The sequence below is a fragment of the Chiloscyllium punctatum genome, chromosome 2 (assembly GCF_047496795.1).
Source record: "Chiloscyllium punctatum isolate Juve2018m chromosome 2, sChiPun1.3, whole genome shotgun sequence".
NCBI lineage: Eukaryota > Metazoa > Chordata > Chondrichthyes > Orectolobiformes > Hemiscylliidae > Chiloscyllium > Chiloscyllium punctatum.
In genome coordinates, this window is record NC_092740.1 from 49685368 (window position 1) to 49700010 (window position 14643).

The window sequence follows — 14643 nt, forward strand, 5'->3', positions numbered from 1 at the left end:
AATGAAGAAATGGCAAGCGTTAAGAAAGATTCATAGGCACAACAATGAGCAAAAATTGTTGCTACCTGGTATTCAGCATCCTCTTTGACAATGGGTGAAGTTGAGGTAATATTACATCAGACACCCTAAAGTTAACACTGCAGCACACCTGCAAAAAGGTGCAGCTAAGTTCCAGGCTACTGCAGGCCATTACTGTTCTTTTACATATGCAAGCTCCATAGCTAAGCATGGTAACCAGCATACTTATAGAACCAAGCAAACCTTAGCAGCTTTTCCTCTTGTTGTCAAAAGACTGAAAGTGATTTGCTGCAACAGGCATTCCCATGTTTAGTTGTGGGGACCCCTGAAATAGGTGGTGGTATCTATAGCATGTAAAAATGCTGGTCTTGTATTACTTCAGAAGAACATTCCATTATAATGACTGGGCATGAATTTGTATCTCATTGTGGTGCCACCATGATGCAACTATTATAGAGAAGCTAAGCTCTCTCCAATAAGGTCTGTAAACCTGAAGTTTTGCTGACTACCATAGCCACGCTTTAAATGCATTGCTTATTTCAAAAAAGACAAAACAATAGAAGTGACTGGAAGATTTCCACGTGAGTGCTTCAGTCATTGACTACTCCTGTTCAATGTACCAAATGAATTGTGAAATAAGTTCTTTAATCCATCTAAATTAGAATGTGAAGCAATTGATCAAAATGTAAATGTACTCTTGTATATGTGGAAGGGTCCATTGACAAAAGTTATTTCGTTTGTGCTTCCTATTTGTAGTTTCCAATGGGTCCTGGCTCAGATGGTCCAATAGGGGCAATGGGTGGAATGGAACCGCATCACATGAACGGATCATTAGGTAAGGAGAAAATGAAGAAAGTGTGATGACTTTTTACTCACTTTGCCATATTAGTTATTCTGCTGTATTTCTCCAAATTGATGGTTCCTTACGTCTTATGAACCTCCTAATAACTATGGATGCACTTTAGAAACAACCTGATGTGTATACAGCAGTACCAGAGGGGCTTATTTCCAAATCCATACAAACAACCTTAAGTTGGCATATCTCGTTCAATATTAATGTGGTACACCAATGTAAGACAGCTGCACACTGATTATAATCAACCCTCTGGTGAGTAACATTTCCTAATATGATTTTACCCTTTGGTGGATTTCGTTTACTTTGGCTCAGTATAAGAGAACATGTCCTTTTAAAAGTGTTACATGTTCTCTCCTGGCACTTCAGCAAATTTATTTTACATTGGTTGATCCTATATTTAGTCCTGATTTGTTTATGGTAGGGAAACATTTAGTCAGGGTAAAGGAATGGATCATTGTAAGCTCTTGGACTCAGTCACATACAACTATCAATAAGCAAATAATTGATTACTTTCTCTGCCTTCTACTACCTTTCTCCTGTTTCACTTGTGATGACATTGTTATTCATTTTTAATTTAATTTCAACCACAAGAAAATGATTTTTCATCATAGATATTAAGAAACCTCCAAAACAATGTACCTTGATTATCAATATATCTTCAAATGTATTTTTGAAACTGCACAAAAATACTAAGAGATTTAATCATAATGCAAAATCCTTCATGGAATAGCAGTTTCTTCAATCAAAAACTAAATTAACAGTGCTATCCTATGCTGCATAACCTTTTTTCTTCTTCCCATATCCCTTCCTTTATTCTCAACTACTAAATAATTTAAATTCTCATTCTATTTTGATCTTTAATTTTCCTGATTTATCATTAAGGGATAAGTATAGCCCAGTACAGATGTTGGATGCCAAATAGAATGTTGGAAGTTCAAATCTGACCCTTTGCCCTGACTCATTGCCTCCATTGGATAAAGTTTATATTTTATCAACCGGACAATTGAAAGTGAGACAGTTCATGTGGGAAATGGAGGAGAATAAGAACAGAATGATATGGATTTCTTGGATTTAGCTTTCTGTTTTACTGATGTTTGAGGCTGTAATTCCAGTTGTATTACTTTAAGGTCTACATGCAGAGCTAGTGGAGATGGCATGCTGGGAGATGAGGACAAACATTCAGAAAAAAATTGGACTACATTTACACTGAACTGTATTGCATTATGAAAATCTAGAAATTTCTATCAAGGATTCTACATTAGCACTAATGTATCTCAGTTCCACTTAACAGGCTTGAGGCTTATGTGACAAAAGCACAAATCAGTGCAAAATCCATAATATTGCTGTAATTACCCTAATGAGTATTCCCAACAAAAGACATATGATTGAAATTTTCTGTCTTCCTCTCATCAGGACAATTTGCAAGAAGTCAGTTAAAGGGCAAAACTAATATTTATATTGCATGAGAGGAAAATGCTGATTGGTTGGCAAGAGGATTGTGATAGATGATTTGTTTAAATTTTAGGCCAGACATGTTGACCCTGATTGGTCTGGGCATTGCTCTAAGAAATTAGCTAGTGAATCACCTGTTTTCTTGAATTGAAACGAGTGAAATGCATGTACATGTTGTTTCTGTCTACAAAGAACAGGACCATGTGAATCAATCTATATCGCTTCCACTATAGACAAGTGCACCACTCTCCAAGCCGGATTGACGATACTGAATTGGCTGTCAGCATAATTCATCCCACACTTAGGACTATCGGCAAATGTTGTCCAGTTGCAGAATCACATCTAATGTTGCACATTGTACTGCAAGTTTCGTAAGTTCAGGCTAGTTAGGCATGATGACTACTATGCTGGTATGGTTGTGAACAGCCAAAATAATAAGGGTTTTCACCACTAACAGGTTTCTACCATCAAACCAAAAACACCTTATACCTCTCACACAAATGAATAATGTGCTATATGAATTTCAGTGCCAGGTATTCAGACCATTCATACCAAAGACAGGTGTATGGTATCAATCTGCATATCAATAGAAATTTGACTCTAGAAATTATTTACAGAACCCTTTGAGTGAATGAGTTTCTGTTTATATAAGTCTTGTGAAGTGTAGAAAAACATGAAGTTTGCCTATGATTATAAAGTTAAAGATCGAAGGCCATGCTGGAGTTGTTAATCCTGTCTCTTTAAGTTAGCTTTTGCATGTAAATTGTTACCTTTTTTATTAAATTGTTGTAACTTTGAAGGTGTAAGGAAATCTAAAGTTAAATCAGCTGTTTTTTTCCATCCAGTGTCATTGTCATTCATTTGTGAATAATGGTGCAAAGATGTGCTCTGATTAATTTACCTCAACCCTTCCTGTGCAGCCAATAATTTTACCTGACTGAAGGATATCCAGCAAGTGCTGCAGGGAAGTAATAGAGCTCAGATGGATGGAACAAAAGCTAATTAGGATGTTTGTCTATTAATTTCAGGCTCTGGAGACATGGATGGCATTTCCAAGGTAAACATCAAGTTTAATAAGCATGCTATTTTTAGCTTTTCGCATATTAGTTAAATGTACGCATGACCAACCTTTGTTACAATGGTAGTAAACTTACAGGGCATGAGGTATTAAGATCCAATGCTTACAAATACCATAATATAAAACAAAGAACTGTGGGTGTTGGAGATCTGAAAGAAAAATAGAAGCTTCTGATGGAACTCAGTAGGTCTGGCAGCATCAGTAGGAAGAAATCAGAATTAACATTTTGAGTATGGTGTCTCTTCAGTTATTTTACAGCTGTACAAACATATAGTTAGGTCACATCCAAGGAGCAGGAGAGTCAACATTTCAGACATAAGCCCTGTATCAGGAATGAGAGTTGAGTCAAGGGCGCTGAGAGATAAATGGGAGGGGGTGGCAGCCTTCCTCCCCTCCCCCTCCCATTTATCTCTCAACCCCCTTGGTTCACAAATCTCATTCCTAATGAAGGGCTTATACCCAAAAAGTCGACTCTCCTGCTCCTCAGATGCTTTCTGACCGGCTTTTCCAGCACCACACTTTTCAACTCTGATCTCCAGCATCTGCAGTCTTCACTTTCCCTAAAACTTTAGTTAGGTCACATTTGGAATATTGCATGCAGTTCTGGTCAACACACTACCAGAAGGATGTGGATGCTTTTGAGAAGGTGAAGAGAAGGTTTACCAAGATGTTGCCTGGTCTGGAAGTTCTTAGTTAAGAGGAGAGGTTGGATATACTCTGATTATTTTCACTGAAAAGCTGGAAGCTGAGGAGGTGACCTGATAGGGGTTGACAAAATTGTGAGAGGCACAGATAGGTTAGATAGTCAGAGGCTTTTTCCCAGGGTGGAAAGGTCAACTACGAAAGGTAACAGATTCAAGGTGAGAGGAGGAAGGTTTAGAGAAGTGTGGTGAAAAGGTTTCACCCAGAGAGTGGTGTTGCCTGGAATGCATTGCTAATGGAGGTGGTAAAAACAGGCAGGTTAGCAACGTTTAAGGTGTATCTTGATAGGTACATGACCAGGAGGCAAACAGAAGGGAAGAAACCACACATTGTTTAGAATTAGAATTGGCACAGGCTTGATGGAAATTGGATTAAATATCTAAAAATAAGTTTACTTTAGTTAATTCTGTGTTGAAGAAATCATTTTATTTCCTTTCCGAATTGTAGTTAAGTATGCAGATACTTTTTTTGAACATAGAATATTATAGTTCAGTACAGGATCTTTGGCTCTCGATGTTGCACCAACCTGTGGAATCAGTCTGAAGTCTATCTATCCTTCACTATTCCATTATCATCCATATATTTATCTAATGACCATTTAAATGCCCTTAAAGTTGGTGGATCTACTACGGTTGCAGGCATGGCGTTCCATGCCCCTACGACTCTCTGAGTAAAGAAACTATCTCTGACATCTGTCCTATATCTCTCACTCTTCAATTTACAGCCATGTCCCCTCATGCTGGCCATCACCATCCGAGGAAAAAGGTTCTCACTTTCCACCTTGCCTAACCTTCTGATTATCTTTACATGTCTCAATTGTTATCTCTCAACTTTTGTCTCTCTAATGAAAACAGCCTCAAGTCCCTTAGCCTTTCCTTCCATCCATACCAGCAACATCCTAGTAAATCTGCTCTGAACCCTTTCCAAAGCTTCCACATCCTTCCTATAATGCGGTGACCAGAACTGTACGTAACACTCCAAATGTGGCCGCACCAGGGTTTTGTACAGCTGCAACATGACTTCATGGCTCCGAAACACAATCCTCTACCAATGAAAGCTAACACACTACATGCCTTCTAACTACCCTATCAACCCGGGTGGCAACTTTCAGGGATGTATGTACATGAACACCTACACTGCCAAGAATCTTACCATTAGCCCAGTACTCTTTATTCCCTGTTGCTTCTTCCAAGGTCAATCACCTCACACTTTTCCACATTAAACTCCATTTGATTGGTCTCAGATTGTTTATCAGGTTTGTCAAGAGGTCTTTTGGCTTATTCAGTCATGCTCCTACTCCTGAGTTGGAAGCTTTGGGTACCAGTCCCACTCCACGATATGTTGGCCATGGAAGGAATGTTCACGGTGTGAGTTAACAGGCAGGCTGCTAATCCCATCAATACTTTCTCAAAGTCACGGTGTCATGGCATTAAATTACAGGAGAAGATATGAAACAAGCAACATCAGCTTTATCCAGCGAATAATTAATTATGCATATCCAGTGTTTCAGTTTAGATTCCAAGAATATTAGGTATGAGGTGGGAAAACCTCAGGGGATGCAGACTTTCTTTAAGTACCTGAATAGATTTGATTTACTTCCTTGATTTGTTTTGTAGTGTAGTATTATTGAATTAAAACTTAAGAGTTTCATGTCCTCAAAAAAAATGCTTGTCACCTCTTCATTGAGAAATTGATTGAGACTATCCAAGCCCAATTTACTTGAGGCATTTAACAGTTGGTATAAAGAGGAAATATTTATCATTTCTTTATGGGCTGGATTTAAACCCTGAAGGAAACAACTTTCAGTGCAGTTTGAAAATTGTTCAAATTTGTGAATGTAATTGTGAGATCCATTGGCTGTTTGTGGGTCGTGTGAACTCAGTGCAGCACCATTCAGCATTGCAGTGACAAACTTCAGCAGCTATTTGGCCTGTAGATCTATTCTAAGCATTTTTTGAATGAACACTGAAAACAGCTGCCTTTGAAATATAAAATTTTCTGTGGAAATGAAAACAGCTCTACTGTGCGAATGGTAGTCATATTGATACGGCAATGTTTGGCATGTGGAACGCATCCCAAGTACTTTGTGGTATTGATGCCACTGTTGTCATTTAAAATATGAAAAATACAGGTAGCTTAGACCAGCAGTGGCAGGTTAACTTTCTCGAAGGATATTTGACAAACATACAGCTGTCAGAGCTGGGGCTGATCGCATGTAGCGGTGGGTGGAAAGAATAAAACCTGATTAAAGGCAGGCACATGGGTTTCTGTGGACCACAACCCTTCTCCTCCTAGTCCTCCTAGGAAGCCAAGGGAATTAAAGGCTTTATGTGCCTATTATTCAGCTCTGGGCAGGTTTGGCCTGTTAGACAATCCATTGCTGGTTCCTGAACTTTGAACTAAAATTGCAGTTGAATTCCAATGTTGTCAGGGAAGGGATAAGTTGTTTCTGTACTTCAGCTGCTCCTGATGTCCCAGCTTATTTCCAAGCCAAGTGGAATGAGTTAAAAGTAGGAGTACTAAACACTACTGTTATAGGACAAGCCAAACAGAGAACAGCCAGGGAATTCCTAGAATCTGTGGATGAGTGCCATGCCTCTATCAACAAACACATCGACCTGGACCCAATATACCGGCCACTGCAGCGGACAGCTCGAACTGACAACCGGAAGCAGCAGAGACAAGCCACTAGAAATGCTGGAGGAAACAGCACAGAAGCGCTTCACAGGAGGCTCCCAAGCACTGAGGATGTCACCTAGACAGGGGATGAAACGTCTGCAACACAAATTCCCAGCTCGGCGAACACAACCACAACAACGAAACAATACAATGAGAAATAAACGCAGAGAATGCTGGAGAAACTCAGCAGGTCTGACAGAATTTGTGGAGAGAGAGAAAAACACAAAAATACAATGAGATGTATTTTGAACTATAAGAAATTTCTTCTCAACTTTATTATTATCAGTACCTGTTTTCTGTGAAGCTACTGGTTAGTTATATTAGGAAAACATACACACAACTAGTTCCTCACGTTAGACTGGGAAATTCAGTTTATATCCAAGTTCTGAATAAATTAGCTGCCTTTTTGATCCAATGCATCCACCTTCTGTGGGTTGACCCACAATGCCATTAGGGATTTTGATTCAGTGACATTGAATAAACACTGATATATTTCCAAGTCAGGATGTTGAGTGGCTTGCAGGGGAACAAAAATAATTACAGCACAGGAACAGGCCCTTCAACAGTCCAAGGCTGCGCTGATCTAGATCCTCTATCTAAACCTGTCACCTATTCTCTAAGGATCTGTACTCCTCTGCTCCCTGCCCATTCATGTATCTCTCTGGATACGTCTTAAATCATGCTATCATGCCCACCTCTACCACCTCCAATGGTATTGCATTCCAGGCACCTACCCTCTGCATTGAGAACTTGCCACGCATATCTCCCTTAAACTTTTCCCCTTTCACCTTGAAATAGTGACCCCTAGTAATTGAGTTCCCACTCTGGAGAAAAAGCTTCTTGCTATCCACCCTGTCTATGCTTTTCATGATTTTGTAGACCTCTATCAGACCCCCCTCAACCTCTGCCTTGCTAATGAAAATAATCCTAATCTACTCAACCTCTCTTCACAGCTAGTGCCCTCCATGCCAGGCAACATCCTGGTGAACTTCCTCTGCACCCTCTCCAAAACATCCACATCCTTTTGGTAATGTGATGACCAGGACTGTACACAGTATTCCATTGTGGCAGAACCAATGTCCTATACAACTGTAACATGACCTGCCAACTCTTGTACTCAATACCCCGCTTGATGAAGGAAAGCATGTCGTATGTCTTCTTGACCACTCTATCGATCTGCATTGCCACCTTCAGGGTACTATGGATCTGAGCACCTAGATCCCCCTCTACATCAATTTTCCACAGGGCTTCTCTATTTACCATATAGTTTGCTTTCGAATTGGATCTTCCAAAATGCTTCACCTCGCATTTGCCTGGATTGAACACCATCTGCCATTTCTCCATCCAACTCTCCAATCTTTCTATATTCTGCTGCATTCGCTGACAGTCCCCTTCACTATCTGCTACTCCACCAATCTTAGTGTCATCTGCAAACTTGCTAATCAGACCACCTATACCTTCCTCCAGATCATTTATGTACATCACAAACAACAGTGGAACCTGAAGGTGTTTTTTTAATGAAAAGGTAGTTAGTGACCTTTAAAAGGTATTATTTGTGCAATTTTTAACTTGGTTTGTTGACAACATCTGAGTTGCTGTTTTTCGGAATAAAAGTTGAATGTACGGGGTTCTCTTGGCAGTTTATATCCTACTAGAAATTTCAACTTCCAAAGCAGTTTAAAACCAATATCCAATAGCTGTGCAATAAGGTTACAAAAGTTAAAAGTAAAAGCTCACTGTATTTTAATTTTAACATTGCAGTGTAGTTTGATTTATTTCAGATGGTTTCTGAAATACTGAACTTTTAATGAGCGGGTTCATGCATGATGGGCCAAATGACCTCCTTCTGCACCATAGCACATCTGTGATTCTGTTGCATATCACCTTTTAGCAGTATTTGACCACTTAGCACCTTCATTCTGTATGCACAACAAATAAGCAATGAAATAATTGTCAGTTAATTATAGCTGAGGTTTGCAAAGATCTCCTCCAATGTCCTAGTTTTAAGCAAGCATGGATCCCACTGCTTTTACTCATCAACATAAAGCTGACTCCACCCCTTTAAAAGACATTTGGATAAGTACATGAATAATAATGTTTGAAGGAATATGAGCCAATGCAGGCAGGTAGGACTAGTTTAGTTTAGGATTATGTTCGGCATGGACTGGTTAGACCGAAGGGTGTGTTTCTGGGTTCTATGACTCAGACTCTGATTGACTCCTGGACACTCTGCAGCCGTTTTCCAGTACTACTTTGAATCTAGAAAAAGACAACTGAAGGCAGGGAATATAGTTCATAATGTACACTGTAGGTACTGGACCTTACTTGATCACAAAATACTGTACCCAAGGTTTTCATATCCCCTTTTACTTCATAACTACAGGCCATTTCTCCCATGTGGAGACCCACTGTATTGAACTTTGACAACTGTCCTACCTGGCCTTTCAACCCCCGCATTCAAACTTGATGATGTCCATCCTGCTCCTCTATTCTTCCCTGTGGAGGCCTTTTGTTCACAACCACTAATTCCCCCTTTCAATAGCCTGCCATGCACTCCAATGCTATTCCACACATCTCCCATACACCCTGAAATTGCCCTACATCATTCTTGTATACACCTCTTCTTTTTCCTCAGCCTTGATTCCCCACTCCTATGGCAATTATGTCAATGCTGTCCCTACAGGCTCTCCTTGAACCCTCCTGAAACATTGCTAGATAGATATCTAGGACTGTATTTACCATGACCTTGACCAACTTTGACAGGCAGCTCCTAGACATGACTGACCAAACCCCTGACCGCAGTGCTTGCAGTTCCCTGACCGATGATACAATTTCCCCTCATGGCATGTGCTGGCCCTATAGGACTGACCACTGCCCATTCTGTGGATTGGACTGGAATAGATCTGCTAACTGTAAGCATCCTAAATAAATAGCTGGCGAAGCCTGAGCCCTGAGTAGTGCTGTCAAACAGATACCTAGGGGTTTAGATACATAGTTCTTTGAAAGTGTGGGGTGTTAAGAAGTCGTTTAGCACGCTTACCTTAATTGCTCAGACTATAGAGTATAGAAGTTGGGACATCATGTTGAGGTTGTACAGAACTGTGGGGCTACTTTAGGAGTACTGTGTGCAATTCTGGTTACGCTGCAATAGGAAAGATATTATTAAATTGGAAATGGTTCAGAAGAGATTTACTAGGATATTGCTGGGACTGGAGGGTTTATGTTATAAGGAGAGACTGGATAAGCTAGGACTTCTTTCACTGGAGTATAGGAGTTGAGGGGTAACCTTACAGAAGTTTATAAAATAATGAGGGACATAGATAATGTAAATAGCAAAGATCTTTTCCCTAGGGTGTGGGAGTTCAAAACTAGGGTGTATATTTTTAAAGTGAGAGGAGAAAGATTTAAAAGGGACCTGAAGGGCAACTTTTTAAGATGGAACATGATTCGTGTGTGGAATAAACTGCTAGAGGAAGTGGTGGATGAAGGGACAGTTACAATATTTAAAAGACATTTGGATAGGTGTACGAATAGGAAATACTTTGAGAAATGTGGACCAAATGCAGGCAAGTGGGACTAGTTTAGTTTGAGAAACTTGTTTGGCATGGATGAGTTGGACCAAAAGGTCTGTTTCCATGCTATATGACTCTATAACTGTATGTTCTATCACAGATGGTATCAAGGCCCACTGACTGATAGTGGCACTCCCTTGACTGGACTTGGGACTAACCCCCACCAGTTTCTGACATGGCCATTTGGTTAAATGAGTGTGCTGTGTGTTTGCTGAGTAAACAACTGGCACATAGTGTAGGAGTTGCATTGACTTCTTTGTGCCATTCATCAACATATACTCCATACCCACGCCACCCCAACCTCAAGATAGATCCATACAGACAAGCGTGCTAAGTAGTCCATCTCTACTGAAGAGTACTTGTACATGGCAGCTTTTGGTCATGATAGCTTTTAGCTCTGGCCAAAGTATCAGTATGCTTTTGTGGAGGGGAAATTCCCCTCCAGAGGTCAGCCTGCAGCCACGGCGATAGCCAGGTGGGTTTACAGGAACCTTTGGCAGGTACCTCAATATTTACCTGAAACAATATACTCCACCAACCCTGTCTGCTGGTGGGAAACTGCATCCAGACAATATGTTGCTATGTATCCTATTTAGACAGTTATAGTGCCAATATCATGGCAGAAAGACAAATCAGCTGGAAAATTTCCAGTTGCTCTTATCAATTATCTTAATTAGCCTTTTATTTAATTTAGGTAGCTATTCCACCTCCAATCTAGCCTTCAGGAAAATGGCTTCAGGCATCAACTGGAGCTGGCAATCTGGACGATGGTTCAAAGTTACATGTGTGCTCATCTCCGCCACCATTATGGAGGCAAAGATCCTACCATCTGTATATTTTTGGATGGCCTGTGTCTGGGAGGATAGGCTAAACTTGCAACAAAAAGCTGAGGTGTGCAGCTGGCTCTGGCTTTGCTTTGAATCTAACTTTTGATTTTGTCCACAGAGGCCATGGTATCTGCATGAATCATTAAGTTTACTTTTCAGTGTGGTACTGCTATTTTTTCCGAACAAAAACATGTTTTCTTCTTAGATTTCAATTAACTTTCTGGATGATGAATTTACATTTTTGTGAGAAAAATATAAATATCAGTACCTAAGTCAGACTCAAATTTACTGAATGCTAGTCACTCTAAAACCTTTGGCTGGGAGAACATTTTCCCTTAATTTATCCTAATTTGTCACTAATAAATTGAAAAACAGGGACCCATGGCTGATGGTGAACTTGGATTTTCAGAAGGCCTTCATACTTGTCATAGAGGGAGTTTATCAGACTAATCCCTGCAAAAGTGGGTTGATCCAGTGAGACGAGATTGTAGAGACTGGGTTTGTACCTTCTGGAGTTTAGAAAATTGAAAGGTGATCTTTTTGAAGTTAAAAATCACACAACACCAGGTTAAAGTCCAACAGGTTTATTTGGAAGTACAAGCTTTATAAGCACTAGGATCTTATGGAAGGTAACAAAACACATAAATGCTCAAAGGGGTAGTTGCAGGAAAGATGTTTCCCATAGCTTGGGGTTTAGAGCAAGGGAACACAGTCACACAATAAGGGGTAAGCCATTTAGCATTGAGATGATGAGGAATTTCTTGACTCAGAAGGTAGTGAATCTTTGGAATTCTGTGCCTCGGGGCCTGTGGATGCTCAATCAGTTCAGGACAGAGATTCACAGGTTTTGAGATAAAACCATAAGATGTAGGAGCAGAAGTAGCCATTCAGCCTACCAGGTCTGCTGCACTATTCAATAAAATTATAGCTGATCTGATAATCCTCAACTCCACTTTCCTGCTTAATCTTCATGCCCTTTGATTCCCTTACTGATGAAGATATTAAAGTGATATTGGATAGTGTAGAAAAATGGTGTTGACTAAAAGATCCATCATAATAGCTTAAATAGCAGAGGAGGTTCGAAGGGCTTACTACTACTTCTACTGCCTATATTGCTATGTATAATGAACTTCCTATTTAGATAGTTAACAGTGAGTATGACACACAAATATAATAGTATAAATTGTGATTCCTAGATTAATTACAATAATTTCCAACTTAGTAAATTTGCATGCAGGACTAAAGCAGTGTAACTAAGAATGCAGCAACTATGCAAATAATTGAAAAGGATATGTAGCACATTATTACCATGCACAAATGCATGTACACCAAATTGGTGAGAAATGTGCCCATAATTTCATTTGCATTTCAGAAACAATTGAGAACCTTCAGCTAACTAAGAGTTACTTTTTATCTGTTGCATATCATGTGACAAACGTTTTATAGGTGCAAGGATGTTCTGATTTCAGGTATAATGAACCATAGTTGAAATGATTTAATAATAATCATTATTTAGCATATGCGCTTATTGCTAAAACATATAGTACAGGTTATATTTGTTTATTAACAAGCTTATTTATATTGTAATGTGATTAAAGCTTGCATTCCAATTGATGAATGTTAATTTTTTAATGTTTGCCCATAGAATTCTCCCAGTAACATAAGTATGAGTAATCCGCCTGGCACTCCACGTGATGATGGAGAGATGGGTGGGAATTTCCTGAATCCCTTTCAGAGTGACAGCGTAAGTATTCTTTTATTTTTCTTTTAATTGTCTAATGCCACTCAGCACACAAGATTCATTACTTATGTAAAATACAAGGAAAGTGAGTGGAGTTATGATTCATGTAGAGGATTTTCTTGAACGTTGCAAATATCTGCTGAGTTCCTTGTTGGGGAAAGTAGCCATCAGTTTTCCATGTATCATTTATGGTCATGAACAGTTAGAAGTAACTTTCTCTTGAATTTGTATCATCTTGGTTATTCAACTACTTTATTTTTTCTTACGATGAGATATGAGTTCTGAATGTTTTCAGTTTTGATAGAATGACCTAGAAGGACTTGTAACTTAAATATAGCAGCACTTGAACATGAATGTTAACTTTTTTACTGCTGTCCTATTCCAATTCTGTACTAGTTTTAAAAAATGTATCTTTGGTAGCTAGTGTAAGATAAACAGTTTTTGATTTAATAGGATAGAACAAAAATAAAACAAAGAACTATGGATGCTGGCGATCTGAAACAAACAAAAACAGAAATTGCTGGAGAAACCCAGCATATCAGGCTGTATCTCTAAAGAGAAATACTGGATTAGTGGTGCTGGAAGAGCACAGCAGTTCAGGCAGCATCCAACGAGCAGCGAAATCGACATTTCGGGCAAAAGCCCTTTCTGATGAAGGGCTTTTGCCCGAAACGTCGATTTCGCTACTCATTGGATGCTACCTGAACTGCTGTGCTCTTCCAGCACCACTAATCCAGTATTTGGTTTTCAGCATCTGCAGTCATTGTTTTTACCTCTCTAAAGAGAAATCAGAGTTAACATTTCGATTCCAGTGACAAACTTCAGTTCAATTCAGTTCAGCTCAATTTCTACTTCTGGTTGAAAAAAATAGGATATTGCTCCATTGAACTGTTATGGACCAGACCAAATCCCCTTAAAATATTTTAAGAAGGTAACGTAAGCAAAAGAAAGAAGGAATTGGAATAATTTAGTTTTATTGGAAAACTTAACAGAACAATACTTACAGTAACTATTAATAATTAACTGTTCCAATATAGTAATATCAATAAACACACCCTTAGCAAAAGCTAAATCTAGAACACAGATTATCTCTCAGCTCTTGGCTATAACCAAGAGAGGACAAAAGAATAGCTTCCACTTCTTCAACAGCAATTGCTTCTGAATGCTAAAACTAAAAATCCTGTTTATCTGGGTGGGTATTTGACCACATTGTTCAGGCTGCTTCTATTGTTGCAACTTTTTTTTTAAAAACTCAAAGCTCTCAATCCAGTTACTTTACTGGCTATCTAACAAGATAGCTTGTTACCTCTGTCTTAAAACCTCCCTTAAAAAAAACAGGATGAAATAACTTCTTAAAGCCACACCATTGTCATAGAACATTTTACCACTACAATCTGATGTGCATGTGGATCAAGTTAGACTATTACATAAAGGATGACAGACTTTTCACAGTTAAACCTAAATAAATTGGGGCAGTCCTTATGGAGAAAAATCTCTTTATCTGGTTATCTTATCTGATGTGGCCCATTGAAGGAAGTGAAAGAAATGAAACCCTGATCCCCGAGGAATTCTTCAATTTGCTACTATAACTGCCATCTTCAGAAACTAACCAAGTTAGTTTCTCAGAATGAGGGGGGAGAGAAGGGACACTTGCTAGGTTAGTGTGTCTGATAGGCCATACTTTGACCTTTTTGTGGTTTAGTTGAGAGGGAATTGGT

General features: G+C 39.2%; 1 protein-coding gene across 6 annotated transcripts in view; it reads left to right on the forward strand.

Annotated features, from left to right (window-relative positions):
- Positions 1-14643, forward strand: part of ssbp2b (single stranded DNA binding protein 2b) — a 384828-nt gene that overhangs the window by 341486 nt on the left and 28699 nt on the right. For all 6 annotated transcript variants that reach the window (XM_072582549.1, XM_072582579.1, XM_072582558.1 and 3 more), the window contains 3 exons: positions 775-853; positions 3355-3383; positions 12830-12928. In XM_072582549.1, coding sequence (XP_072438650.1) covers positions 775-853; positions 3355-3383; positions 12830-12928 — 207 coding nt within the window. The remainder of the gene's footprint in view (positions 1-774; positions 854-3354; positions 3384-12829; positions 12929-14643) is intronic.